Source organism: Chanodichthys erythropterus, chromosome 12 (assembly GCF_024489055.1).
Source record: "Chanodichthys erythropterus isolate Z2021 chromosome 12, ASM2448905v1, whole genome shotgun sequence".
Lineage (NCBI taxonomy): Eukaryota > Metazoa > Chordata > Actinopteri > Cypriniformes > Xenocyprididae > Chanodichthys > Chanodichthys erythropterus.
Genome location: NC_090232.1, coordinates 31,840,628 through 31,867,854, shown reverse-complemented (window position 1 = coordinate 31,867,854; position 27,227 = coordinate 31,840,628). Strand labels below are relative to the sequence as shown.

The following is a 27,227-nucleotide window of genomic DNA, read 5'->3' as shown; positions in this document are numbered from 1 at the left end:
CAGCTATTGTTATGTTAAGAGTTCAGCAGCACATTCCTTCATTGTGGTGACAACACTAAAATAATCAGAGTCTGCTTGTCTTTACAGTTCCACATCCTGAGCCTTCTCAAACTTTTATGATTTGTGGCAAAACAAAAAATATATCTTTCCCCTTTTCGGCTTTGAGCAAGTCCCTGTACATGTAGTTGGATCAAATCCTGGAAAAAGGGATTCAGATGTAAACACAGCAAACGTTTGGATGTGGGACATTGAAGTGGTCTGAAAGATAAGTGGGATTCATAAAACCAAAACATCAAACGCATTTTCAAAATCATGTGTGCAACAATTTCATATAATTCACAATGACTGATTATATCATCTCAAAAAGAACCATGTGACCTTGCCTTTGTACACTTACAGAGATGTGAGCAACTACAATGCTGGCAATGTAACCGTGGATATGAAACGTTGAAATACAAAAAAATACTGAGATACAACTTTACACTGCTATCTATCAATAGTCACATCTCTCATTAAAATGTAGTTTATGAAAATAAAACTTGCCAAAAACTTGAAAGTGTATTAGCACTGTTTTCAAAGCAGAATGGGGGAAATAAATGCAAGCACCTTCTAAATATTACAAAATGGTGTGATCACAGTGGTCCGGCATCTCCAACTTAGGCAACACCATGTCAGTGTGGTTCATGCAAGCACCATCCTTGCGAGCTGGTCATAATTCCCACAGTTACTCCTCTTCAATCCCAGCGGTTATCTGTATCCTCTCCCTACTTTTTTTCTGACACATAAGAGTTCACTCCATGATATGCTTACACTCCTAAAAGTACAGCTTTTAAAGCCCTCATGAAAAAAAGAAAAGAAAAGAAAAATATCTTGGTGTAAAGCCCTGAGAAAGAATGTCCAGCATGCCCAAAAACACTTTCCTGGGTGTTGCTCCACTGAACTGATGTATGTGTTCCTGTTAACAATATTTTAGCATGCACATGACCTTCGGTTGAGTTCTATATCCTGAGAAAATATGTCTCCCAATACCGGAACGGATTATTTTCTGTCACCATATCTTTGGGGAGATGTCGACATAAATATGCACACTTCCTCACCGCAAAAGATTTTAGCACATTGGTTAAAGTTATGGCCATGGCTGTAAATCACCGGAGCCAGATTTGTGTTCTCTAAAATGTGTAGGATTGTATCATAAATTATTTATCTTGTTCATCTTCACAAATTAAAACACTCCCCTTACAAGAATAAGAATTATTCACTACTCCTCACTGCAGAAGCCAATGCCATCCATTGGTTAGCAGAATTTCAAAGACTTGTTCTTATTTGTACCATTGACGCAGTGCCAAAGAGTTTCCCAGCTTCATGTATCACTTTTTTCCCCTCTTTTAGATTATCTCTGCCAAATTAGCTCTAAGGTTTATGCCATTTTGTCTGTTTTATTGACAAATATCTCTGTCTTCTCTAACTGGATCTGAAAAGCAGGGTGTTTCAGTTCTCATTTAGAACTCAGATTGATACCTTACCAGTTCAGGCAAACTGGATGGCTGCCATGAGTCCCATTACCAAACTTTCCGGGGCGCTCACTCTTGCCGTTGTGTTTCTGACAGTTTTTGGCTAATCAGAAAATATGAATCAATGGGTATCTATAATTTGTGTCAGCTTGGCATCGCAAGTATGCCAATAGCGGCAAAATTTATCAGAGAAACACTAAAACTGCCAGGTGTACACAAATAAATGAAAGCAATTCATCATGTATATGAGAAACTAGGTATCATGGACATCAACCTCAAGGCTTAAAGTCCCTGGCCAAATATAGAAAAGCTGTTGTTACTATTCAAATGAACTATTCTTAGTTCACATTAAATATTGCTGTTAAAAAAAAATGTTTTGGCTGTGGTTCAACAGAGAAGTGTTAATCTTGGCACTTCTACTGTGTACACTTTCAGTAAATTGTTTTAGTGTTTATTTGCTCGGATATGCGCTTAGTGTTGGATGAATGGGAATTCATACATCTCTTTCCTTTTTCAGTCATAATGACTCACTAAGTTGCAGGAAAGTATGCCATTGATAATTTCCACAAGAGCAGTGACGACATACAAAAGAATGGCCTACAATTAAATAGTCTGGAAGGTGCCTCAACTGTGGTGGACCATCTAAATTAGATACCATCTAAATTTGGTGAATGAGACAAATAAAGTTGGTATTCACAATTGTTTCACTAATTCAGCATCATCTCTCACTTTTTATATTATAGCTTTGGGTGGAGAACAACGAGTAGAAAAAAAGACAAATTACATGCAGCTTAAACAGTAAACATAACAAAATATATAATGATTGTGTCCTCTTGCTCTTAAAAAAAAAAAAAAATCAAAATAATGCAAAAGCTTGTTTGCACCAGTAAACAAGTGTTCAAAGACATGTCTGGAAAAGTAACAATTCTTTATCCAATAGTAATTAGAGGAATATTTTGGGTTCAATAGAAATTAAGCTTAATCAATATTATTTTAAGAATAATGTTAATTACTACAAAAATAAATGAATAAATAAATAAATAAATAAAAATTGTTCCTTTTTTTTCATTGAAAAAAAGGGGAAAAGATGAAGTTATGGTGATAAACATACATTGGACGTAATTTTTAGAGGATTTAAAAGCCTATCAAGTCTATCATTTTATAAAAGCACTTACATTAACTCTTCTCTTTGTGTAAGTTTTTGTATTAATTGAGCTGTATAGCTGTTTAAATCATATTTTTTATAGACATATTGAAGTTTTAGGTGTCGTGTGATGTCATGGCCATGAAGTTGTGAAATTAGATATAAATTTTCACAGAAAAGGTTGCCGATTTATTCACACTAATATCAAGTTAACACAGATATCGTTTACATCTTGTGGCAATACTACTGAAAAAATTGTTTTGCTTTTATTAAAGAAAAAGAGGGACCATTTGAAATTAACATTATGCCAAGTGCTTCCAATTGAGCTGACTGGATGATTTTTAGTTTCAGTACTTTCAATACAATGCCTCTCTCTTCAAGTACCAATACCTCAGTGGTGCAGAATTCATCACAATACACAATTAAAATAACACTGTCAATGAGCTAAGGTCCAGAGAGTCTCTGGCTCTGACCAGTCTGAACCCAGACTTTTCATTCTCACTGCAGAAGAACTCAAATTTATTACTTGTTATCCTTTCTCCAAATCTCCCTAACACCATTACATAACATGCCCAAGGTAATGTACACACTAATGGGGCAAGTGGTGTAAATCCATCAGTATGCCGTAAATTAACGCTAGGCACACTTGTGTGCATGGATTACATTGTTGGGGGGGATAATGGCCGCCAAGAGAGCCCCGCCATGATATACGTCGGTTTTGACGCGAGCAGCACTACTATAAATCGGCCTGGACCACAAACGCAGGGCAAGTAATGCCCAAACAGTCCGGTAAAGATGTCACTGGATGCCTGGGATTTGACTCATATCTAGGTATTTATCTCTTAGGAGTTCTCTGGCAGCCCTTTTTGTCTCTCTTTCCTACACATACACAGTGAAAGACCCACCCACTTTCTCTGGTGAATAAAGACCATGTCGTGTAAACCTAGACACACTTCATTATTGGTGGAGGCATGGATGGACTAAGGTGAAATACTGCAGAGTCAAGAAAAGCTCTCCATCATAGCCGCTGTGACAGTCTGCCCTCACTGAATTAATAATGGACTGGATGTTTGGTGTGCCTGGTGTCTGTCCACTAGGGTTTGATTTGATGACCCAGCATTGAAGTCTCACGAAGCCTAATGGCTCCACTCAGAGGGAAGGAAAATACAGGCACTGACACACGTCCATTGTTTAGTCAAATAAATACTCAAATTGAGTTGCTGTTTTCTTGCAATAACTGCATTAAAAACATACTTCTATTAATGAGCTGTGAAAGTGTGTAATAACAGGCTAATTCCTGTTTGTTTTTATTCTTTCATGAAAACAGAGGAGAAGGAAATGGAGAGAAAAGAGCTGGACGAAGAACAATCTGAGAAGACAGCAATAGGAAGACTTTTCCACTGCACTAAAAGAGCAACAAGTGGTTTCCACAATTATCCAAAAGAAAAACAATCACTTGTTAGCGATGACCCTAATTGCAGAAGACTCAGTCTAGACACTAACTGTAATATATTCCATTCAAAGCTTAGCTATGCTTTTTTCTTTCTTTTTTTCAGCTTCTCAAACACAGGCATTGCCAAATACCAAACAGGACTCAAAGACGACATTATGGAAATCCTAGTGCAAAGACATACACAAATCCAAACCATAAGGAAAACAAAAAGCTGGCCTGCGGGCTTAGCAGCCAACACATAGCAAGCCACGTAAGCACCTGTTAATAGAACTGCCAATGACAGGCAAGGTAAAAGCCCAGTTTTGCTTGGCACATCACAGTCATTGCAAAACGTCAATTGGGAAAAGGCCATGCTTTTGCTTGGCAATTCCCATCCATCTTCTTTCTAAATAGAGGGAGCTGGTCTATTGGCATTCAAACACAATGGATAAATTAAAAATTACAACAACTTGGCTGTACAAACAGAGTGTCAGATTTTGAAAGGTTTTAAACATCTGCATTAGATAAAGTGATTCATGGCCTCACAATTCATTTCTGAATGTTTTGATAATAATCAGACTTGCAACAGTCCATAATCTTCCAGGGAATACACCAGCTGTAGTAACACTACAGAAACGAGCTGATCATCACACAGTTCCTCTCATCTGTGTGGCATGATTGGATAAGGGCTTTCAGACATGTGTGGCTCAGAGTCCAGGAGGATGTGATGTAGAGCAGAGTAATCCACAAGTGTGTGATTGATTGAGGGACACGATAAACCAAAGCTTTTTAATAGCAATATTATGGGGAACTGAGAAAGGAGATTCCCTGATGTTCAACCTCAAACAACTTTGTGGGTTTTCATCTGGCTTCTTACCCTTAAATGATTAGTTCACTTTCAAATGAAAATTACCCCAAGCTTTACTCACCCTCAAGCCATCCTAGGTGTGTATATGACTTTCTTCTTTCTGATGATGAAGTTATATTAATAAATATCCTGACGCATCCAAGCTTTATAATGGCAGTGAACGGGACCAACGAGTATGAAGCTCAAGAAAATGCATCCATCCACATCCATCCTTTACTCCACACGGCTCTGATGGGTTAATAAAGGCCTTCTGAAGCAAAGCGATGTATTTGTGTAAGAAAAATATCCATATTTAACAAGTTATAAAATAAAATATCTAGCTTTCGCCCGATCACCTTCCATCTTCAACTTACGAAAAAAAGCATTGCGTCAGTTAAGCTTTTTCTGTAAGTTGAATACGGAAGGCGTTTTGAACTGCGAGAGGCGTTACGCTTTCTTCCTAAGTTGAATACAGAAGGTGGTCTGGCGGAAGCTAGATATTTTACTTCATAACTTGTTAAATGTGGATATTCTTACATAAATGCAAATAACTCTGATTGTTTTTATCAGAAAGAAGGAAGTCTTACACCCCTAGGATGGCTTGAGGGAGAATAAAGCTTGAGGTAATTTTCATTTTAAAGTGAACTAATCCTTTATAAAAAAAAAATAATGTAGCCTAGTTAAAGGGACAATTCACCCGAAAGCGAAAATTCTGCGGTTACATTTTTCAAAAAAAAAAAAAAAAAAAAAAAAAAAAAAAAAACCAATTGTGTTGCAAGAAGAAAGAATTGTCACACAGGATTGGAGAAGCATGAGAATTTTAATTTTTGGGTGAACTATCCATTTAAATTCAAATGAAGGAACAATGCCACAACCACTTCAGAAAAAAAACTTATTGTCTCAGAAACTGTGACATAGACTGAGGAAGAGGTCATTTACAGCATATTGTGTTGTCTACCAATTGGCATAATATGTCATGTTGTTGTGCATATGATGTGCACCGCAAGCATGCCACATGTGGCTTTGATTAAAGCCCAGATTCACTTTTTTTATTGGATTTGGGATGTATTGCATAAACTGGTTAGTAGTATTGTGTTAGGGCCAAAGAATGTGAATTATGAATCTCATTTGTCTCTAAAATTACTCTGAGCTCCGGAAAAAAAGGCCGGTCGGTAAATGCAGAGACTCTGGGGGGTGAAATTGCTTTAGAAGGTGTAGCCGCATTAGAGCAACATACAGCAGAAACACTGGAGGGCAGACTGATGATGATGATGATGATGATGATGATGATTGGAAAAGTGAGTTTGACTGAAAACAAGCTGTCCTCATTAGTGTAATGATTTTTCACTCTCATTTTATTTTGGTAGAGATTGATTGGTGATAACACTTAATGTGGTTGCAAATGGACATCAGGAGGAAATGGCTGCATGGTGAGCGAATATGAACTTGAGTCTGGTGTGTGAATGGATGAGTTGTACGTGTCTGTTACACTAGGGCTTGTCTGACGCTTTGGCTCTGAGGCCTGTTTTTCCCACATGTGTCAGGTGTGCTGCTCGTATTACTGTCTGTAGGGCTTCAACATTGACCTCAATGGTACGAAATGGACAGCAGCTTGATCAAGAGGCACATGGAGATTAACCCTCTATTCAGATCAGCTCTTTTTCTCACACATTTCTGCTTTACGTAATCAGAGAGTAACTCAGTAGGGCAAGAAACAATGGATGGGCTGACCCTGCGTTTCTGTGTATGTGTGTGTGGTGAAAGGAAGTGAGTGTTGGTGAAGGAGAGGTGAGGAGACTTTGAACCATCAAAAACAGTTCAAGAAGAAAGGGGGGATGAAAACAGAAGTGGGTGGTGATGAAAAGATGAAGAGGAGGAGGGAAAAAAAGTCTGCGGTCAGTGGGGAAGTCTGCAAAAACATACGGAAAGAATGAAGATAACTTGGAGACAAATGGAGATAGTGGCATTGGTTCTGATCAGTCAGAGAGTTAACCATCATTGGAAACCAGTAAAAACTAGCCTATCCACAAATTGCTTCAGAATCATTGGGCATTCTGGGCACTCCCGAGTGCATTATTTAGGCTGGCTCTGAAAGTGAGGATGAGAAATTATGTGTTAGGGGGTGAACAGGTGTTATAAGACATGGGCTTCTGAGTGATGATTAGTATAGATACGAATTATGGATGGGTTGGAGAGAAGGAAAAGAGTGACAGGAAAGAGAAAGGAGTGTTCTCAAGGATGAATGTTTGAAAATTGATTGCAAGAATTCACAGGAGCTACAGCTGCTGACAAAATTCATATGTTTAGGCATCCATGGTCACATGAATGTAACTGTGAACACAGCATTCATGATTTGGAAATATATCAAAATTTATCCTGGTGACAAACACTGGTGCATGTTATATTTGGTGTTATAATAACCCTTCAGCAAGTGTGTACCAGAAAGTTCATACTATTACCTTTGAGTTGTTGTACCTGCTTATCAAATTTCCTCAAATACTCTATATGTACATATTCGTTAACGTTTATATTTAAATTTCCATTAAAATTACATCCACTTATATTTATTTTTATCTATTTTTTATTTATTAGTTTGTGTGATCTTAAGACCTGTATAAATGTAAATAGCTTGTAAATTAAGCAGTTTGTTTTAAAATATAATATATATAAAATAGCAATAAAATAAATGGAAACTTGTAAAATTACTATTACTGATAGCAGTTTTTGCATATGCAAGATTCTTTTAGCAAGTGCTAACGAGCATTTAATGTTTTTCTCTTGAGGAAAACCTCTTTTATATCCTTGGTAAAAAATATTTTTAATGAGTGTCTGTGTCATTTCATTCTTAAATGTTTAGCTAAATTCAACATTGCATTTATCATACGGTTATTTGACTAACATATTAAGTTAAAGAAATAATTAATGATATCTTAATAAATACCTGTTCGCAAAAAAATACTATTTTATATAGTAATAAAAAACTATTTATGGAGAATTAATTAGCAACTTAGATATTTTAATTACAGTGGAATACATGAGTACAATAACAAAAACGATTTCCCCTTTTTTCAAACATGCGCTTTAAAAAAACAAAAAAAAACAACAAAAAAAAAACATCAATGATCCGTCAAAATAATAAAGGGAAATAAGGAAAATAAATGTAATTGAATCATTCAATATTAAAACTATATGTTTAATTCTTTCTTTCTCTGAAAGAAAGAAAGAAAGAAAGAAAGAAAGAAAGAAAGAAAGAAAGAAAGAAAGAAAGAAAGAAAGAAAGAAAGAAAGAAAGAAAGAAAGAAAGAAAGAAAGAAAGGTGCCACCGTAAATAAGTTCACAGCATTTTGAAATAACCTGTTTATAATGACTGTGATTCATGAGGGCAGATGAATTGTATTAAAATCTCGTAAATGTCCCCTAAATCTGGCTGTTTGCCTGTTCCATATCAGTTGACATATCAGATGGGCTTAATACTGATATAAATTAAGCTGAGTCGCTTGTTACGGCTTACCTGTCGGCATATTAGTGGAGAGGCAAGGTGGGAAAACATGTCGGGTTTCAGAGACAGTTAATTATCACAACTACAGCGACAAAGAGAACAAACGTCTGGCAGAGAATTTGGGTAACGTGATTTGGGTGGATTTTCCGCCGGTGTGACTGAGCGGCTTTATTTAAAGTCACTGGATTGAGGAAATGTTGAAAATAGCACACGACTCTCTTAATGAGACCTCCAGAGGAAAGAAGGAGTCCACTGGTCACTGCACTGACTGGGGGATGGGATTTTATTCAACCCAGTGCAGGATCAGGTATTGTGAATAAGAAAAAAAAAAAAAGAAGACTGTCTAATAGAACGGAAAGATAGTTCCGTGGGTTATTAATCACGAAACAACAACAATAAACATTCAAATTTGAACAGGAAACCTGAAGGCAGATATGGTTCATCAAATATATAATTTTAAAATTTGGATAAAGATGCATCAAAAACGCAGCCTATTTCATATGGACAGGGCGCTGTCTCTCTCTCTCTCTCTCTCTCTCTCTCTCACACACACACACACACACACACACACACACACACACACACACACACACACACATTTTATATATATATCAATTCAATTAAATGTCACCATGAAGAACAAATTCTTAAAACCGAAATGTCGTTTTAAACCTCCCTTTTTGCCTATTCATCATTTACCTTAGTCCTGTTAAAGGCATAACATATACATAAATTCAGATCATAGATAGTTTTGATTCATGCTACGATTATTAAGCACTTCGCTCATGTTCAAATATTTGGTTCTGCATAACTTTATTTATTTTTACAAAATTCAGTTTGAAAGGAGATCAGAAGGAGGAGGAGGGGTCTGTACCAGGAGTCTGACCAAGTGACCTACAGGCTGATTATATGTCATTAACTGGAGACTCGGCCTATTTAAATTACTCGAGAACTTCCATTCAGACAGATGAATTACGCCTGAACCCCACACAACAACACTTAAACACGAATAAATCATGAGCCTTCTTTTGTGAAATTTGTGAAATTTTACACACACACACACACTTATTCCACTCCCTTTTTCTCCTCTTGCCTTTCCCCTCATCTCTCTCTCTCTCTCTCTCTCTCTCTCTCTCTCTCTCTCTCTCTCTCTCATTCACACACTGACACACACACACACACACACACACACACACACACACACACACAAGAGCTATGCCCATAGATATTCACACATTGTCTGGCATAGCTGTTATATTTGGCACCTGGAGGAATACACTGTGAACTGTCAAAATAAAACGACTCAAATGTCAGCTCCAAGTCCCCTGAAACGGCTCACATGCAGTCAACACTGATATATGCACGGTACAAGAGGCATTACAACCAATCCTGTTCAGAATTCGTTTGGATTCAGTTCGAACTACACCACATTTCAAATTATGTGTTCAAACATGGATGTCGTGAAAAATGAACGGCCAATTGAAGATTAACAGATCCAGGAAACATATTTCTTGTAAAGTGTTTCGTATACAAACATACGACACAAACATTTATTACAGTCAAAATCACTGGGCTGTTCTTGATGATGTCTTAATTTTAATTGCGCCAATCAATTTTCAACTACGCCCTCAACTGGACTTTACGATGAAACAGTGTTGATAGGCCTATTGATTTATCAAATATAATAATAAAAAAATAAATTAAGGTGACGATGGCGTTTGATCATTTTTGTTAGAAATTTCAAATGCCGTCAAAACGATTAAATGCTTTAACAATATTATTGTATGCATTTTATGTTCCATTTAGGCCTACATTTTTTATTATTATCATCATTTTGTTCTATATTGTTTGTATGTATATTGTGTTTTTTTTTATAGGTTCATTAAACATTTTCATGCAAAACACTTAAGCTTATACGGGAAGGAAAAGACATCCAATCAACAACTGAAAAACATTTCTCGTTTCATATAGCCTACTAAGTGTAGCCAATATAGATTACATATTTAGTTTTATGTTGAAGGTATTTCGACATTTAAAGTTCAGCATATTGGCCTTATACTTAACTTTTAAAAAAATACGCTGTTTGTATTTTTTTTTTTTTTCTTCTTTTCAAAAAGGTTATTTTATAGACGACCTAAAGTAGTACAGATTATTAGGTCTATATGCATAGTAGCTACACAGTGGCTATGAGAGATAAAATAGTATAAGTTTTAACGTCTATTTAATGGCAAATCTGTTGGTCTGCACTTTTCTTTTCTTTTTTTTTCAAGAGGCAGTAATAATAATAATAATAATAATAATAATAATAAAACAAATAAATAAATAAAAAACACAACAAGTTCAAAAAGTTCTTAACCAGGAATCAGTTTAAATACGATCTGTCTCTTTGGATCCTATTTGTTAAAAAAACATCTTATACCAATGTTTAATAACTACTTATCTCAAAAAGCATTTTCCCAAACCTATTTATTACTACATTAAGGCTTTAAATTAAATGTGCAAAGACTGGCGGTATTGCATGTGGCACACACACATAAATAGGACTATATTATATTTAAAATGAATAAAAAAAAAAAAAAATAGGCCTAAATGTCATTGTCAGCCTTGGCACACATAGGCCTATAAAATATATAACACAAACATGGCATATGTTACAGCCCCTTTTCGCATGCATTTCATATTTTGTTCTACATTTTATACATATAGGCTATGCTATCTTTGCAAGGGTTCGTGCAATTTGCGAACGTAAACACCCTAACTATGCAATTCACGTCCCTCCTCCTCTTCAACCTTATTGGCTGAGAACAGTTTTGACGACATATATGAACCCAAGCAGCTCTAAAGATGTAGCTGACATGGAGATCAAACGGCGGAATTCTCCTGCATCTACAGAGTGAATCAGGGCTGCGAATTGCGTGCACACCATCGACTGGGATTGGAACTTTTTCCATCCAACGCTCATTGATTCCACAACGGGTGTGAAATTCAGAAAAAGGCTCCGAACTCTGCAAAAAACATTAATAACCTTTAGCAATGGAACATTCTCATAATGGATATTTTCAGTGGAGAATATAAGTGTAAGTAAATGATTTTTCAGTAGCCTAATAACTTGAGTGCAGTTACAGCCGAAGCCTGTTTTGTTCATCCGTTAATGATCTGCTATATTGTCAGCGATATCTCTGTTATGGACAAATAAGTAGGACTGCATTTTTACATTCTGTTAGAAAGCAACAAATGAACACTTTTTATGGGGAGACAGTCAGTGTCTAAATCGTCAAGACAAAGTACGCACAATCTGAGAGCTAAAGCGTACTCCGTCCGTGTTTCGCCGTAGGGTACACTAATCTGTCGCCATGAGTTTAGTTGGAGGGTTTCCCCACCACCCGGTGATGCATCATGATGGCTATTCCTTCGCTGCTGCAGCTGCTGCCAGTCGCTGTCATGAAGAACCCCCCTATTTTCATGGGTGGCTTATCAGCCATCCGGAGATGTCTCCTCCAGACTACACGATGGCACCCTCATATAGTCCCGAATACTCAACAGGAGCCCCCGGGCTCGACCACTCGCACTACGGAGGAGTACCGGGCGCCGGCGCGGTTGGAATGGGACCCCGACCAGTGAAACGCAGACCCACGGCAAACCGAAAGGAGAGGCGCAGGACTCAGAGCATCAACAGCGCCTTTGCAGAACTCAGGGAATGCATTCCCAACGTGCCCGCGGATACGAAGCTGTCCAAAATCAAAACCCTTCGTTTGGCAACCAGTTATATTGCTTACCTTATGGACATACTGGACAAAGACGAACAGAACGGGGAAGCAGAGGCCTTCAAGGCGGAATTCAAAAAGACAGACGCCAAAGAAGAAAGGCGAAAGAAGGAAATGGTAAGATCTAAACAGAGTAAATAGAGCTCCATAAAATTCGCGGAGTAGGCCTATATAATAAAGTTTATAGAAATATAGGACTTACAATGTAGCTATTAGGTAAACATGTAAGTTAAAAGAAAAGTAGCATTACGATATATTAGACATAAATATAATGGACACTTGCTTTGACTTTTATATAAAATCCTAAATATTATGTGAAAAAAAAAAAAAAAATCTATTTTGTGAATGTTGTTTTGCCTGTATCTTTGTTGCGTAAAAACAATTAGCCAACACATTTGCTGTCTTTACCGTGGCTTGTAGATTGATGAAGTTTAGCGTGCAATAGGTAGCTATATAAATAATCACTTTTCTGTTCTTCCTTCACAGAATGACGTTTTGAAAAATTCAGGGAGCAGCAATGACAAGAAAACTAAAGGGAGAACTGGTTGGCCGCAGCATGTATGGGCATTGGAACTGAAACAATGAGACTAATGCAAAAGACACGAAATGAGGCCCTCTGAACTCATTTTAGTTGTTCTCTCACTTTATTTAATGGAATATTTATGTGCAATTTCCCGCTACGGACAGTGGATATTTGAGGAAAAACCATTCCATTTTAGAAGGAGGATACTCTCTTGGTAAGAAATTGTATGTTGCTGTCTGATATTGGTTTATCATTGTTTGTTTTCTTGTCCCATTGTGAATCAAAATGAGATATCTGCCACTAAGGAGTACGTGAAGTTCTGTCTCTTTCTGCCTCTCTATCACTTTCAGTATCTATCTCTGTCTCTGTCTCTCTCTCTCTCTCTCTTTCTCTCTCTCTCTCCTTTAATTATGAGGAAGATTAGTCGATGTTATGATATAGTAAATGTTTTATTTGAAAATGTCATGAAGTGTTATAATGTCATTTTGTGGTCGTACAATGCTGGTGTCTGAAACAACTGTTGAGTCCACCCAGTGCACTTCCGTCCAGAGACACAAAATTTAAATAATATTGGAGATGTAAACAATGTAATTAATTCAATAAACCACTGTGTTTTTAACGATCTTAGACCTTTTGTTGTATTGAAATGTAATTTAACTTAAAAGGTGCCACTTAGTAAATTGCATACTTAATAATAATTATTATTCAGAGAAGATATGTGCTGTTCGTAAGCAGAACACAGGCTAGAAATTAATGATACGTTTCAGAGCCTAGAGAGGCTGTTGAACGTATTTTCAATTATACTTACATTAACTTGACAGTCAAATCAAACAGCACTCACTCGATACCCAGCAGCTCCTCGAGCACAAACAGAATGATTCCCACACGCAACCCAAACTGTCCCGCTTCGAGACATTTTGGCTTTTTCAAAGGTAATCTAGAGTTTTAAAGACGAGTATTTACACTTGACAAAACTGCAGTAAGTGTCAGCAATGTGGCTGTTGTGCACAGTTTGCCTTTGATTCTTGCAACACTTAGATACTCCAAAAAATATAGTTAGCCTACAAATAATTGCCGTTCTTGCTAGCAGTAGCTATCGGCCTATACTGTACATGTAATTCATTTTTACAAGCAGGCCTACAATTCGAGTTAGATAAGCTACTTCAGGTAACAGCACTGTCTGTAGTTTCGTGTTACAATAAAAAAATAAGCGATAAATATTATCGCCATTATCTTAAATGAGATTTGCATTTCATAAACCTAAATTTGTAATACATTTGCCAGTGTAAAAATGAAATTTGCTGTGAATTAATTATAGAATTAAATGAACACGTCTGTTGAACAGGTGATACGGTTTCTGCAGCAGGTGCCAAACAAAGAAAAATGATGACTAATTTAATTAATCAAATAATGATTTGCCTCGATGCCTGTACCATAAAGATATACTACGCCGTTCATGTATTAAAAAAAAAAAAAAAAATCACTAGTCTACTGATTAAGAGAAATATAAAACTTGAATCCCGAGGTGTAGCTAATGTTAATTAGGTAGCCCATGACAGTATTTTTAATAAACCAAATTCTAACACGGAAACTGCATAGGGTCGCTTAAACTTAGCGCAAAAAGCTTAATTCCATAACTGACTGATGAGTAGACTTAATGGAGCCAGTGGAAAATGCCCAAATGACGTTAAAAACAAAATACGGAGGATGGCCAGACTTTGCAGTAGAAACGGCCAGCTCAGATGTCCAATTGATTGATAATGTGCCGATCAAAACGCGCAGCTGAAACTTCCCACTGGGGTGGAGAGGGTTAGCACCACGATTCATCGAACCAAATTTTGGCTCTGATGACAATAACAAGAGTCAGTAGTAGGCTATCAGCTGGAATTATGGCGCAATACAACATTAGTGATTTGTTATAGATTCTTCATTTTTACACATTGTTTTATTTAAAGACCAGATTTTTTTTCTTTTAATTTTTCTTTAACGTTATAGCTTTTTAGTGATATGTGTTTGTGTTTGTTTGTTTGTGTGTGTGTGTGTGTGTGTATGTGTGTGGCTCTAACGTGTTATGCTATTCGGCTCAGGCCTCATAGTGTTCTTTTTTTTTTTTTTTTTTTAAAGCAAAGGCATGCAATTAAACTGACATCTCCGGGAGAGTAAATCTCCTCAGATAGGAAGACACACAGACAATTTAAGACCCATCCAATTGCTTTAAATTACCGCTTACTTTACATTGTATTGTCTGATTCAGGTCATGTGCGCTAATAATTGTAGATAATTTGTTGAGAGTGTCAAGATGGCGTCTCAGATAAAATTAACCGTCCGTACTCCCTTGATTAAGAATACAGATAATACTGTGACCTCACTGTGACCTGCTGCTGCTGTAACATGAATGGCTCTCCAAATGGAACAGAACACATATCTTACATTCGACACCATGATTTCTGAAGGCCCAAAGTATAGTCAGGAGCCCTTATTTCCTCTGGCACTAAAGCAAACGAAAGTCGTCTAATCCTGGAATATAGCCTACAATTTCGTTGGTACAGAGCTCTTATCTCTCACTTCACCTCAGGACCCACATGAATAAATATAGGCTATTTAATTCTAAAGCTTATGAATCCTGACCAAAAAAAAAAAAAACATAAATACATTTTCAGAAGGCTATATGTCTAGTGTTGTTACATCTTGGTATACATCAATGGCATAAGCTACTTATCAGCCTAATAACAAATTGGTTTTGTCTCTTATCTCTGCCATTTTCCAAAACATAATACTAAAGTTCTCGAATAATGTCGTGTTATATTTTAAAGCGTGGACCGAACAGCATCCTTTTCTTGGTATTACAGACATCTGTAAACCATTAGCTCATAAGGCCCTCCTCCATTTTTTTTTTCTGTCTGCGGCAGTGGCTAGTAGACATGTTGACGTCAGAACAGAGCCATCCTGCGCCTATATGGTAAACGTAATCACGTACTAGGCCTGTGATTCTTCCCCAACAAAAAGCCTTGCATGAAACCCGTTCACTGGAAATAACTTATAATAAAGAGAATCTAATCTTTGAAAAAAAAAAAAAAAAAATAGTCGATGGCTTTTAGAAGTGCCACGAACTCACATACAGCATTTAGAGATTGTTTTTTTGTCTGTTTGTGTTTAAAAAAAAAAAAAAAAAAAAAAAAAAAAACCTTGGCAGTCTTTATAGCGAATTTAAAATGAAATTCATATATTCATATACGGCCTATATGGACACTGTATTGTGTTCGGTTCGTGATATGAGCAATTGACATCGTTTTCCGACCAGTGGCACACACTCTCTTAAAAACAAAAGTTCTTAAAATAACTATTTTCTTTTCTTAGTGTAACGAACATTTTAATAATCTAAGAATATTGTTTTCCACTATAAGGAACCGTTTGTGCAATGCCAAGGTTACCGTGAAACCATAGATTGCCTATAGCGAGTAAGATCATAATTTATTATGGAAGATTAGACTGGATCACCTCAATGTAATTAAATGTAATTAATTTTGTCCCATATCTTCAATGTGTCCCGATATAGCTAGCAGAGATAGCATTCTAACTTAATTAAGAATTTGCTTGCGTTTCGCCGAGATTTACAGCTATTTCGATCGGCAAGTTTAGGGGGAGAAATAGGCCTAAGTCTGATATTGACTAATTCTATAGACTAATTAAACATACATACATATATATATATATATTTATTTATTTATTTCATTAAGAGGAGTAGGCCAATTAAAGATTAGCCTAACCGTAATGTTCTAAGGAATAAAATATAGCCTACGAAAACTTTTGTTATGAATTATGAATTCCTTTTTTGTTCTTGAATTAATTTAAAAAATGACACGCTATTATTTGTTCTTACCTTTTTCATATGTAAATGCGTAATCTTAATGTAGCCTACATTTACACATAAATGTGTAATTTACTAGCAAAAACTCGCTTTCGATTCTCAGTCACTGACCCAACAAGTTTTCCTTTAGTTTATTGACAGGACAAGCGCATCGATCTGCTAAACTTCCCAAATACTGCGTATGTTGGCGCCACTGTATCAGGTTATAAATTGTCAGCTGTTTTCCACTGAAAGTTAAACAACCAGACAATGTGCCATTCTGAGAGACTGTACTGTGTCTTTCTGAATGTTGCGCGGAAGATCAGGCCAGTGCCCGTGGTGCTGTCAGTTGTGACAGTTCCCAGATGGAGGCCGCTACTGTATGCGAGATTGAGTTTCTCACAGAAACAACTCCCTCTTCTTCCAAACCGTCCTCCAAAAGTTCTTCAGGCACTATTGCGCCCCGACGCCTCAAACGTCGGTAACGCGGAAAGAATGAGCGGAGTTTTGAAGGAATAAAGACGCTTCGCTCCATCAGGGTATGCTTGACGAGAAGAGATGGCAATACATCTTGTGCGTGACGAGCTAGTGGCAGGATCATTGATGGTCACTACGGTAAACTGGATTTACCTTGAATGTATAAAGTGATTTGTTGGTTTATTAACAACTGGCACAAAACTAATTAAAAACTAAGAGTTTTCTTTTTTGATCTTTGGAATATCAAGATCAAGAGCATATACATTTTAGGCGAGTAGGCTACTCCTATTAGAAAATCAGCCATTTTAAATAATTATTATGGTTGATGTGCTGTTTTTGTCGTTTCTGTTAGTTTTATTAAAATTTTGCTATAGCTACTTGAAATAGTTTAGTACTGTATCGCGGTGAACAAATTAAGTTGAAATTTGTTTACCTAGCCTACATATTAACGAACTTTTTTTTTCTTTAAAAAAAAAAAAAAAAACTTGGCGGGGGGACAAAAATCAGCAAATGCGTCTACAAGGATGGTCCTTTAACAATGATAACGTTTTTTTAAATTTTGTAATTACAAAAATATGTGCAGTTTCTTGACTTGCACAGTAGGCTATTCTTGGCATTGCATGGCTTTGATGTTTTATATCTTATAATAAATATAAAATATTTATAATTGAATTCAGTGTATTAAAACAAATTATACAAAAAGCTGATGTAAGATGCTTTATTGTCATTGTACACAGTAGGCTACAGCGACATTTAGAGTGGCAACTCTCAGAGAGCAAAACATTTAAATATATACACCCATTAAAAAAAATAAACATATTAAATGTATTTATTGCAGATTAAAAATAGGCTATAAATTGCCATTGAAGAAATATTGCACATTGTATGAGGTGTTGCATGTAGTATTGTATGTTCTTCAATATTTAAACCTAATTTAAGAACATAAAATATAATATAAATATAAAGTTTTGCATAGGCCTATACTAAATATAATATCCCACTGAATAAAAATATTAAAATCAGCTCAGAAAAATGAATACGCGTGCTGAACAGCTGGCATCACAGCTCAGCAATGAGCACAAGGACTTTTTAAGATACATTAAAAAAGCTCATACTGCATAAAAACCGTCACGCAGCCTTTTGAGCCTGAGAGAGGAGAGGAAAAGACCTCCCAAGTGGTCAGGGCATGCGTGTCATTTCAAGCGAGTCCTCTAACACTCCATTTATCCCTGCGAGCATGAGGCGACTGCTCTGTTTTGTCGGTGATAAACATTTAAAACCTTTAAACGAGAGCATAAATCCAGATGGGGGGAAATCACATGAAAACGGCTACATTTTCAGAAACCGACTTGATAACGTGAAAATACTGAATTGCGCTCCGAATAGATCTTTGCAGGAGACGTTTATTACGTAAATAATTGTTTATTACATGCCTCATTTACAATAGCATATGCTAAAATTGAGCCAGCCTGAAATATTCAAATGAATGCGGGTACAGTCTTCGAAAAAGTACGCACGGCCTTTAAAAAAAGAATGCCCACTAGAAATGCTTATATGTCAAACAATTTACATTATAGCCTAATGTTCAGTGATATACAATGTTGCTGTAGGCTATATAAGAGTAATGCTAATAAATGACAGCCTTTAGGCTACGCAGTTATCGTTGTGGAGATGCAATTATTATTCGTGTGTTATGCAGTCTGGGGATACTGTAATGACAAATGTTACTATTCAAGATTTATTTACAGCACATGGACATCGTGGTTGTGAATTTCATAGCGCTTCAACGGTGAAAATGTCCTATGTTCATCTTCTAATGCACCGTTGTGTGAGGAGATGGCGATCAAATCATTAACGGTAGGCCTCATATTACCATCTATTAAGCCTAATAGTAATGTTTTTTCAGCTAAACGTCCAGATTGACATTGCCTGACCCTCACCAAATTCGCGCTTTCTTTATCCCATTTATTTAAATAGAACCCATAGGAGTGGTAGTGCAGTACATCTTCAGTGAATAATAAACAGACTTCGTTCATCACAGAGACAAATTATTCACACTGTTAACCTTTTAAACTGACCAATTAAACAAACGAAATACCGGTCTATTCGAACCATTGGCCTGTCTGGAATAGACACTCCTCGGTTAATACTCAAGCTCGAATAGCTTATAATGTGTTTAGATTTCATCTACATCAAAGCTTCTTGAGCTTAGTTCAGTAATTGCACACAAGCTATTGCAATTGCTATTCAATTTCAAACAATCTTTTATTACAATGTGGATGTGATTTTTGATTGTGATTCTATATTAAAAATGTAGACAGAGCGAAGAAGATATTACAAAAACAGCTAGGTCTATGACCTTGAACTTGTCTTGGCAATTTTGTACGTTTGTTGTTGGAACCAACCGGCACTGAACCTATGGCCTGACGTTTCAATTCAATCGATACAATCACGCCTGTAAATATTTAACTTATTTTTATAATAATGACGATAATCTGTAAAGTGTGTAAGAGCATACACTCTCAGGAAATATTGGATTTTAACAGTTTTTTTAATAGCCTAACTCCTGGAAATATTGCTTTTGGTTTGGCCTACAACATAGGCGTACGTCTATTCTCATCGCCAATTATAGCATGCATTTATAAGACAAAATCTACCGTCGAGCACAAAGAGAAACATTCAAGTATAGACGCCAGTCAGAAGAAACCTACATTATTGCCCAGGGGGGCCGCGATGCTGCTGATGGTCTATAAAGATATCTTAATCTCCCTCTGATACTCTCATGGTTCTAACCAACTCGAAGGAAGAAATAGCGAAGCGAAGTTCAAAAAAACAAAAAACAAAAAAAAAAAAACCATATGAATCCACGCAAATGCAGCAATAGGCTATTGGACTTTTTAATTGAACAAATCAAATTAATGAACTGTGTTGTGTGCTCTTTATATTAAACCCAGTGTGCACTGTGCAAAATGCAAGCACAAAATAATGGTTGTGTTTCACTGACTGACTGGTGGCATTTAGTCTTTAGATAAGCAATAATTAATTGGAAGTAGACTAGTAGTAAAATGTTGTTGCTCGCAAATATTCATGGTCGTTTAATGATATGAAAGGATTTGAAATGAAGAAAACTCACAAAAATCATGTCTTCAGTCATTGCATGTCTGAAAATTCATTCATGAATAATCTCACACAAGAAGATGAGCCAAGAGCTAAAACTAGCATTCTAGCATTTTTACTGGTGAACCAATTCTCGGACCTAGCTCTTTATTCATCTGCAATATGGCCGGTCAGTTTTCCAATCATGAAAACATCTGTTACTTTGCACTCTACAGACATTGCATATGCAACAACAGACTGTAAAAATAACCTCATGTGGCATGTGGTAAAATACAAACGTTCAGTCACTGCTTGTGGCTATACAGTGAAGTATGGGGTTGAGAGTATGGTGCGGTGTCCAATTAAAACGTGCTATCTACGACTTTTGGGAAGAGTGGCTTCGAAGGAAGGACAGCAAACTCATGAATCATTAATGAAGAGCAGATCGGGGTGTAACCATGGAAACAGTGATACCATGGCAACCCCAGGTTCTCCTGTCACTCAGGGGCCCCTCAGGCCAGTATATCCGGGGATAGGTTCCTCTCCCATCCATCATGGGCAGTAATGGAGAGTTTCTGGAGCAGTCTGTGGCTGACTGTGTTAAACCACAGCGATGACAGCTATCTGCTCTCCAGCTCTGAGCTCTCTTTACATTTACTATCACATTTATTTTTCTCTCTCTTTCTGTTTCTCTCTCACGTCTCATCAGGCATTCCAATTTACAAAGGGTGCCCTCTATTTTACACCGCAAAGCCTTCCCAGCATGGATCACATTGGATTTTTCAGTTTGTGTTCCTCTTCACATTCAAAGTGTTTTCCGGTTTGTACCACAGATCATTTTTTCTATGGAACAAACATAAAATGTCCAGATGACACATGTGAATCTGTTAAATGATTAATGGATATACTGGAAAGACAGCGGCCTAAAAAGTAAATGTCTCTCTATTAATGAATACGTCACTGTCATACTATAGCCTAGCACTTTTTTTTATTTAGTTTCTTGAGATAAAAGCCAGAAGCTTTTAATAAGACAAAACTCCAACTTTTTCTTTTATAAAAACGCGTTTTAATTAAACCACCGAAAATGCTTTCTAGAACTGAATGATACATTTCCTTTAAGCAATCAATATGCTAGAATATCAATTAATTAAAATGTGTGGTTACGAACTTTCTTTCTTTTTCTAACTTAATTAGGGCTTTTTTTGCATTATGTTAAATATATTAGCAAATATATTTTCATGGCCGGAAAATGTTTAATGTAGCCCTAACAATTTTTATTTTTTGCAGAATGATTTATTTCTTTAGCACAAGCACTGCTTCGTTTGTAATGTTTCATTTTCACAAATATTTGTCGGACTGAGGTGCAAACTTCAAGGATTCGAAGACCAAGGGACAATGATAAGGATACTGAGTACGACATTCACCGTGTTGCCAGTAGGCCTATGCGGGTTGCATATCGAGACGCTGCGCTTTTGGGACATTCGCCAAATCCATATTTTCATCAGCATGCAAAGCTCAGACTGTTCCCCGTTAAACATATTCAGTTCCTCTGAATTTACAGCAGTTTACAACAATCAAACCACTTGACTGTATACCCAAATCAGTGTATTTCATTTATTTACCTCTTTATTCTTTTGATCCATTAATTATCTGACCATTATCTTTTCTGTATGTATAGCCTATAACATTACTGTCATTTGGTAAAATTAAAACTATACTGATATTAAAATCACACTGTATCGACTGGACTGCAACTATTACATCCATATTTGCGTATTTAGCCTACATAGGCTATGTATTTATTTACATACATGTCTGTTTTGTCATACAGTTCTACGTAATTTATTTTGATGTGTTATATGTTTCTTTATTCTTATCTTTGTTTTTGTTTTGTTTTTTTTTGTTTCTATTGCGTGTTACTGTTGTTCTATGCACTGTAAGCTTCTTCTGTCACCGAGACAAATTCCGTGTTTGTGTAAACATATAGGCAATAAATCTCCTTCTGATATAAAGTTTAGGTGTAATTTTGAGTTTGTCTTGCAAATGATTGCATAGGTCTCCTCCTTACGATGCTCTCAGCTCTTGCTCCAGAGCACTTTCGGGTACGTGCTTTGGGAAACAGCCCACAATTCTAACCATTAAAATAAAAAATAATATGACTGTTATTTGCCCATGAAAGAGCCGGGCAAGGGACACTATTTGTGTCTTCAACACCGATAATTTATTTATGTATATTTAAATGTCATATTATTGAAAGAAAAAAAAAAAAAAAACAAAAAAAAAAAAAAAAAAAGAAAGAAATGCTTCCAGGACTGTAGCTAGCTTGATCTAAACATTTAGACCTCAAAGTTAAAACATCACCGATACGGCACATTTGAATGTTTCTTACAATTTGTTTTGTCAAGGTTGAATGAGCTGGAATTAATACTGAAAAACTAAATTTATAAATGTAATTATAATATATATCTCAAGTGCAACTAAATTGTTTGCCGTTTTTCTTTGCTTCTCATTGCACTTATTGATTTAGGGAGTGGGTGGCAGATTGATTTGGGACTGCAGTGGCCCCATGTTTATTGGGCACACAAGTCCACAGGTCTGAGGGTATTAGGACTTCTCACGGGTGGCCAGGCCACTGTGATACACCACACCCCACTGCTTTCATTGCTTGCCGCAGAATGGTTTTGATCATGGTCAAAGGAAAACGTAACACCTTGATTCCACGTGAGAGTGGTCATTTTGCTGGCACAATTTTAGGACACTGCACACAAAAAAATCCTTTAAATTGATAATCCCAATCTGTGATTGTAACGCAAATTCGTGTAGCTACATAGGCTACCTATGCGGCGATTTGATTTTGGCCCTTCGTCGTGGTAGCTCACATATTCGTAACTTAGGCTATGTGGGTTTCCCTAAAATGTAGCTACTTCACACGAAGGTGAGAACAGTGCGACAAGAGTCGCTGTTTGTTTAGGCTATTAAATGCTGAAATGTAAAGTCATTTTTATTTGTAGCCTATAGCGTTTTTCACAACGTTTTGCGGCATGTTATAATAGCTTGTAAATTACCTGAACGGCAAAGTTTCAGGCTAATCTAATTTTCTTAAATATTCAACTTATTTTCTTCCTAAATATTACTGCGATTGTTTTATGCAGAACGATCTAACCCTACTTTTACACAGCCACTGCTCCATTGGTCTAAATGCCAATGCGTTTTCGATGTTTAATTTTCTCAGATTTGTGGGTCGAGTTGCAAGCCTGCAGGGTCACTGAAGCCCTGTGACTATACTGGCAATGGCAGCATTGTTTAACACTTTGTTTGAATCAACTACATGGTCTACTACTCAGGGTACATCATTTAATTATTAGCCTATTCTATTTTTTATTTCATATTCAATATATAAAAAATAAATAAAAGCACACGTACATGCATTACACTATTGCAAATAAAAACTCGTAAATAAACGTTGGGGTGAATTCAGCTAGATTGGGACACTTTTTGCCATTGAGATGACTGGGGAAAAGTGTCCCAATCAAACTGAATTCACACTATAGGCCTATTATGAAAAATATAAAAGTCACTGCATAGCCTACATAAATGAACTAATTTTGCAGTGGCCCTGCAGGTGATTCTCCTTGCGATTTACTTTGATTATTCGTTTGATTGTTTTTTTTTTTTTTTTTTTTTTTTTTACAATCTGCTTGGGGTTTCGATTTTGGAAAAATAGGCTATCATAGATTCCCAACCAGTCGATCATAATAATGTCATGAAGACGACCAGGGCTGCGTTTCCCAAAACCATCACAAGTTGATCAATTTCCACCACTGGTCTTTACGATCAATTTAGGCTTACGATGCTTTGGGAAGCGCAGCCTTGGATGATACGGGTAGGCAGCAAAATGCAAGCCAGTTTCTACTAAATTGTGACAATGTTAAATATCAATAACGAAATGAAAATGCACTGCCAGACTATATAAAAAACTCAAAAGGACTGAATAGGCTACTGCATAAACATATGGTGATCTAGAAGCGCTGTTTCAGTCTATATGATTCAGCGGGAGCTTTAAAAATGATTGCTGTTATGACACTGATCTCAGAGCGATTAGAGCACAAACCTTGTGTGATTAGAGCTGTCAAATAGCCACTACTGAAACTGTCACTGTTCACAATCACTAGCAGTGAACAACATCGTCAATTTTCTTTCCACAAAACGATCAATTAAGGTTGCACTAAAAACCATGCTCATGATGTAGTAGCACATTTATTTCCCCAAAATAGTCTTCTGTTCTGCATAAAATTATTACTGTAACACTTTATTGAAGAAGGCTATGCTAAATACACAATTATTCACATCCATGCGGTCCCAATAGTGATCGAAACTGAAAGGATTTCATAAGTGCATAAGTTGTTGTCTGAGGTTTAAAACACTGCACATCGTGTAACTAGGGGGAGGGATCTTTGGCTACTTGCCTTTATTTTATTTCTATAGGCCTAGTTTAAAAAGCAGTAACGAATAACAATCCGCATAAATATTTCTAAACCATTGATTGTTTGTGAATAAATTGCGAGTCTTTTATCCATATAGCTATTGATGATCCAGACCTTTTGGAAAATAGGATAAGAACATAGGGTAAGAGCGCCACCTAGTGGCCGTTGCGTGTTATAGTGGAAGTCCATTGGGGTTTGTCTGCACAAGTAGGTAAAATTGGCTAGGCCTACATACAGAACGGTTCTCAAAAGCTTAACCCTCACATGCTCCTAGTTTCCTGTTTACACTCAGTGTGTTTGGGGTCAATATGACAATTTTTTCTGTTTACTTCTCATCTAGCTATACATTAATGCTGGAGATACGAAGTACTTTTGTAACTATTTACCACAAAATTCATCAACTACACCATTAGCTTGCATGAGAAATATTACATTTTTATGAAAGAAAAAAAAAAAAATCTAAATTGATCTTAAGTGATCTAAATTAAACACAAGTTGTTTCTGGATATTGATAGGTGTTAGGTGTAGAATTCTGCCATCTGCTGGTTAGAGATTAACTTAAAAGAATTACAGTTTAAGAAAGAAATTGTTTTGACCAGCAGAGGGCCATTGGGATCCATTTATTTTACTGGATGTGGCCAACTACTCTAATCATAACTTTTGTGATACATTATAAAAAATTGGTGTTTTTCCAAAATACCACAGAAATTTGACAGAAAAATTTGACAGAAAAATGTCACAAGAAACACCTAAGGACAAGACTGTGTGTGTGTGTGTGTGTGTGTGTGTGTGTGTGTGTGTGTGTGTGTGTGTGTGTGTGTGTGTGTGTGAGAGAGAGAGAGAGAGAGAGAGAGAGAGAGAGAGAGAGAGAGAGAGAGAGAGAGAGAGAGAGAGAGAGAGAGAGAGAGAGAGAGAGAGAGAGAGAGAGAGAGAGAGAGTGTGTGTATTAGGTCTCACCCCTTTATATCTTTGCTCTGGCTAATTTTATTTGCCAAATTCTATACAAATGCTCTCTATGGCATTCATACCTCTCTCTCTCTCTCTCTCTCTCTCTCTCTCTCTGTGTGTGTGTGTTTTCTACATTGCATTTGTGCACTAGTACCAGGCCTCCATTTCTGTGTGGAAATTTTCAGATTTTTATTTTTTTTATTTTTTTTTGTTTTTCAAATGAAAAAAAAAAAAAAAAAAAAAAAAAAAAAAATTTTTTTCCGCATTTTCCATTCATTTTCGAGACGATTGTGTGTTTTTTTAATACATTCCTTCAGAACAACCAAATCGAACAGTTTTTGTGTGTATATATAGAAATGATTAAGGGAAATTATTATTTTTTTTAACAAAGGAAACATATTGACCCCGATGCACAAACGAGGGTTAATTACGTAATCTAAACAAATACGTTTGTAAATTAGCAAAAGCTTTTGACCATCTGTATTCAGTATTCGTGCACCTTCGACGGATCAACAATTCATTGTAGCCGCACTGCTAGAGAAATGTTGCTTAAAAAAAATAAAAAAAAAAAAAAAAAAAAAGATGCATGCCACGTAATACTAGCTAGCTATTACTAGGCTTACTTTGACTAAGTGACTAACTGCAATATAAAGGAATGCTATATTCACATAGTGAATAAAACGGAACTATTAAGCTGAAAAAAAAAAAAAAATCATTATGTGGAATTGCTTGACAGCCCTGTCGCTTTAGGGTGTAAAAAACAACAACATGTGAATTATTTACATTTTCTCTTCTTTTTTTTCTGTAAAATACAGGCATTGTTCTTTCTTTCCTGCTTGGAATAGTAGGCTACACAACAATCCCATCTAACCCCGTCTACAAAAACAAGTCTTCAAGGATCGAGACTGATAGCATTACAAAATGAGTGAATAAGATGCGACAAACTGACACCTTACAGAACCATTTTTGAGAGGACAACGAGTGCGACGTCTTCTGTCTAATTCTGCAACTTTGGTGATCTGCTGTGATGTCCACGGTAATTACACGATCTGGCCGCTAGAGCGCAGCGGAGATGTGGTTTGCTAGAGATCTGGTAGAGGGAAGGGCTTGACGTGAGGACTGTTCCTGAATATTTATGAGGTTAATAATTCATGAGCCAAGCTTTCTCCGTGCTAACGCAATGTCCTTTGGCAACGCGAAGACTACCTAATTAATATTCAGTACCCCAGCATTTATCATTGGAAGGTTACGAAGCAAGGTCAGCTTTGCGCAATTAACAGTCATGAGCTCAGACTCCATCACCAATGTAGGCTTTAGTAATTTCGCAAGAGGGCGCCCAGTTAAGTTTATACAGGCACACCGGATCCGGTCAGCGGCGGTCACTGAACAGAGGCTTCTTTGTAGCTATTTTGAACTATCTATTAATATATGCACATGACCTACAGGGCTTTTTTGTTGTTGTTTTAGTTTTATTTTCCTCAGCGCGATACATACTGGTAGACTACAGTTGCTTTTTTTGTTCGATGTAACGATTAACGTTAGTTGATTGAGACTAAATAATGGGACTGGACTGGACATTTTCTTTTAATCGACAGCTATCTGTTACAAGCATATCTTCTTGTAAGTCCATGCAAGAATGTCTAGCATTGGATAGA

At 36.5% G+C, this 27,227-nt stretch overlaps 2 protein-coding genes across 2 annotated transcripts in view; both read left to right on the top strand.

Moving 5' to 3' along the window:
• Positions 1 to 11,295: 11,295 nt before the first annotated feature.
• hand2 (heart and neural crest derivatives expressed 2) lies at positions 11,296 to 13,490 on the top strand. The gene is made up of 2 exons (XM_067404343.1): positions 11,296 to 12,314; positions 12,684 to 13,490. Exons 1-2 carry the CDS (start codon positions 11,787 to 11,789, stop codon positions 12,780 to 12,782), a joined length of 627 nt encoding a protein of 208 aa, XP_067260444.1. The 5' UTR covers positions 11,296 to 11,786; the 3' UTR covers positions 12,783 to 13,490.
• Positions 13,491 to 17,029: 3,539 nt separating this feature from the next.
• hmgb2a (high mobility group box 2a) overlaps positions 17,030 to 27,227 on the top strand; it is a 14,825-nt gene continuing 4,627 nt past the window's right edge. Inside the window, exon 1 of the mRNA XM_067405164.1 lies at positions 17,030 to 17,182. Within this exon, the coding sequence (XP_067261265.1) occupies positions 17,126 to 17,182 (57 nt within the window). The 5' untranslated portion in view covers positions 17,030 to 17,125. The remainder of the gene's footprint in view (positions 17,183 to 27,227) is intronic.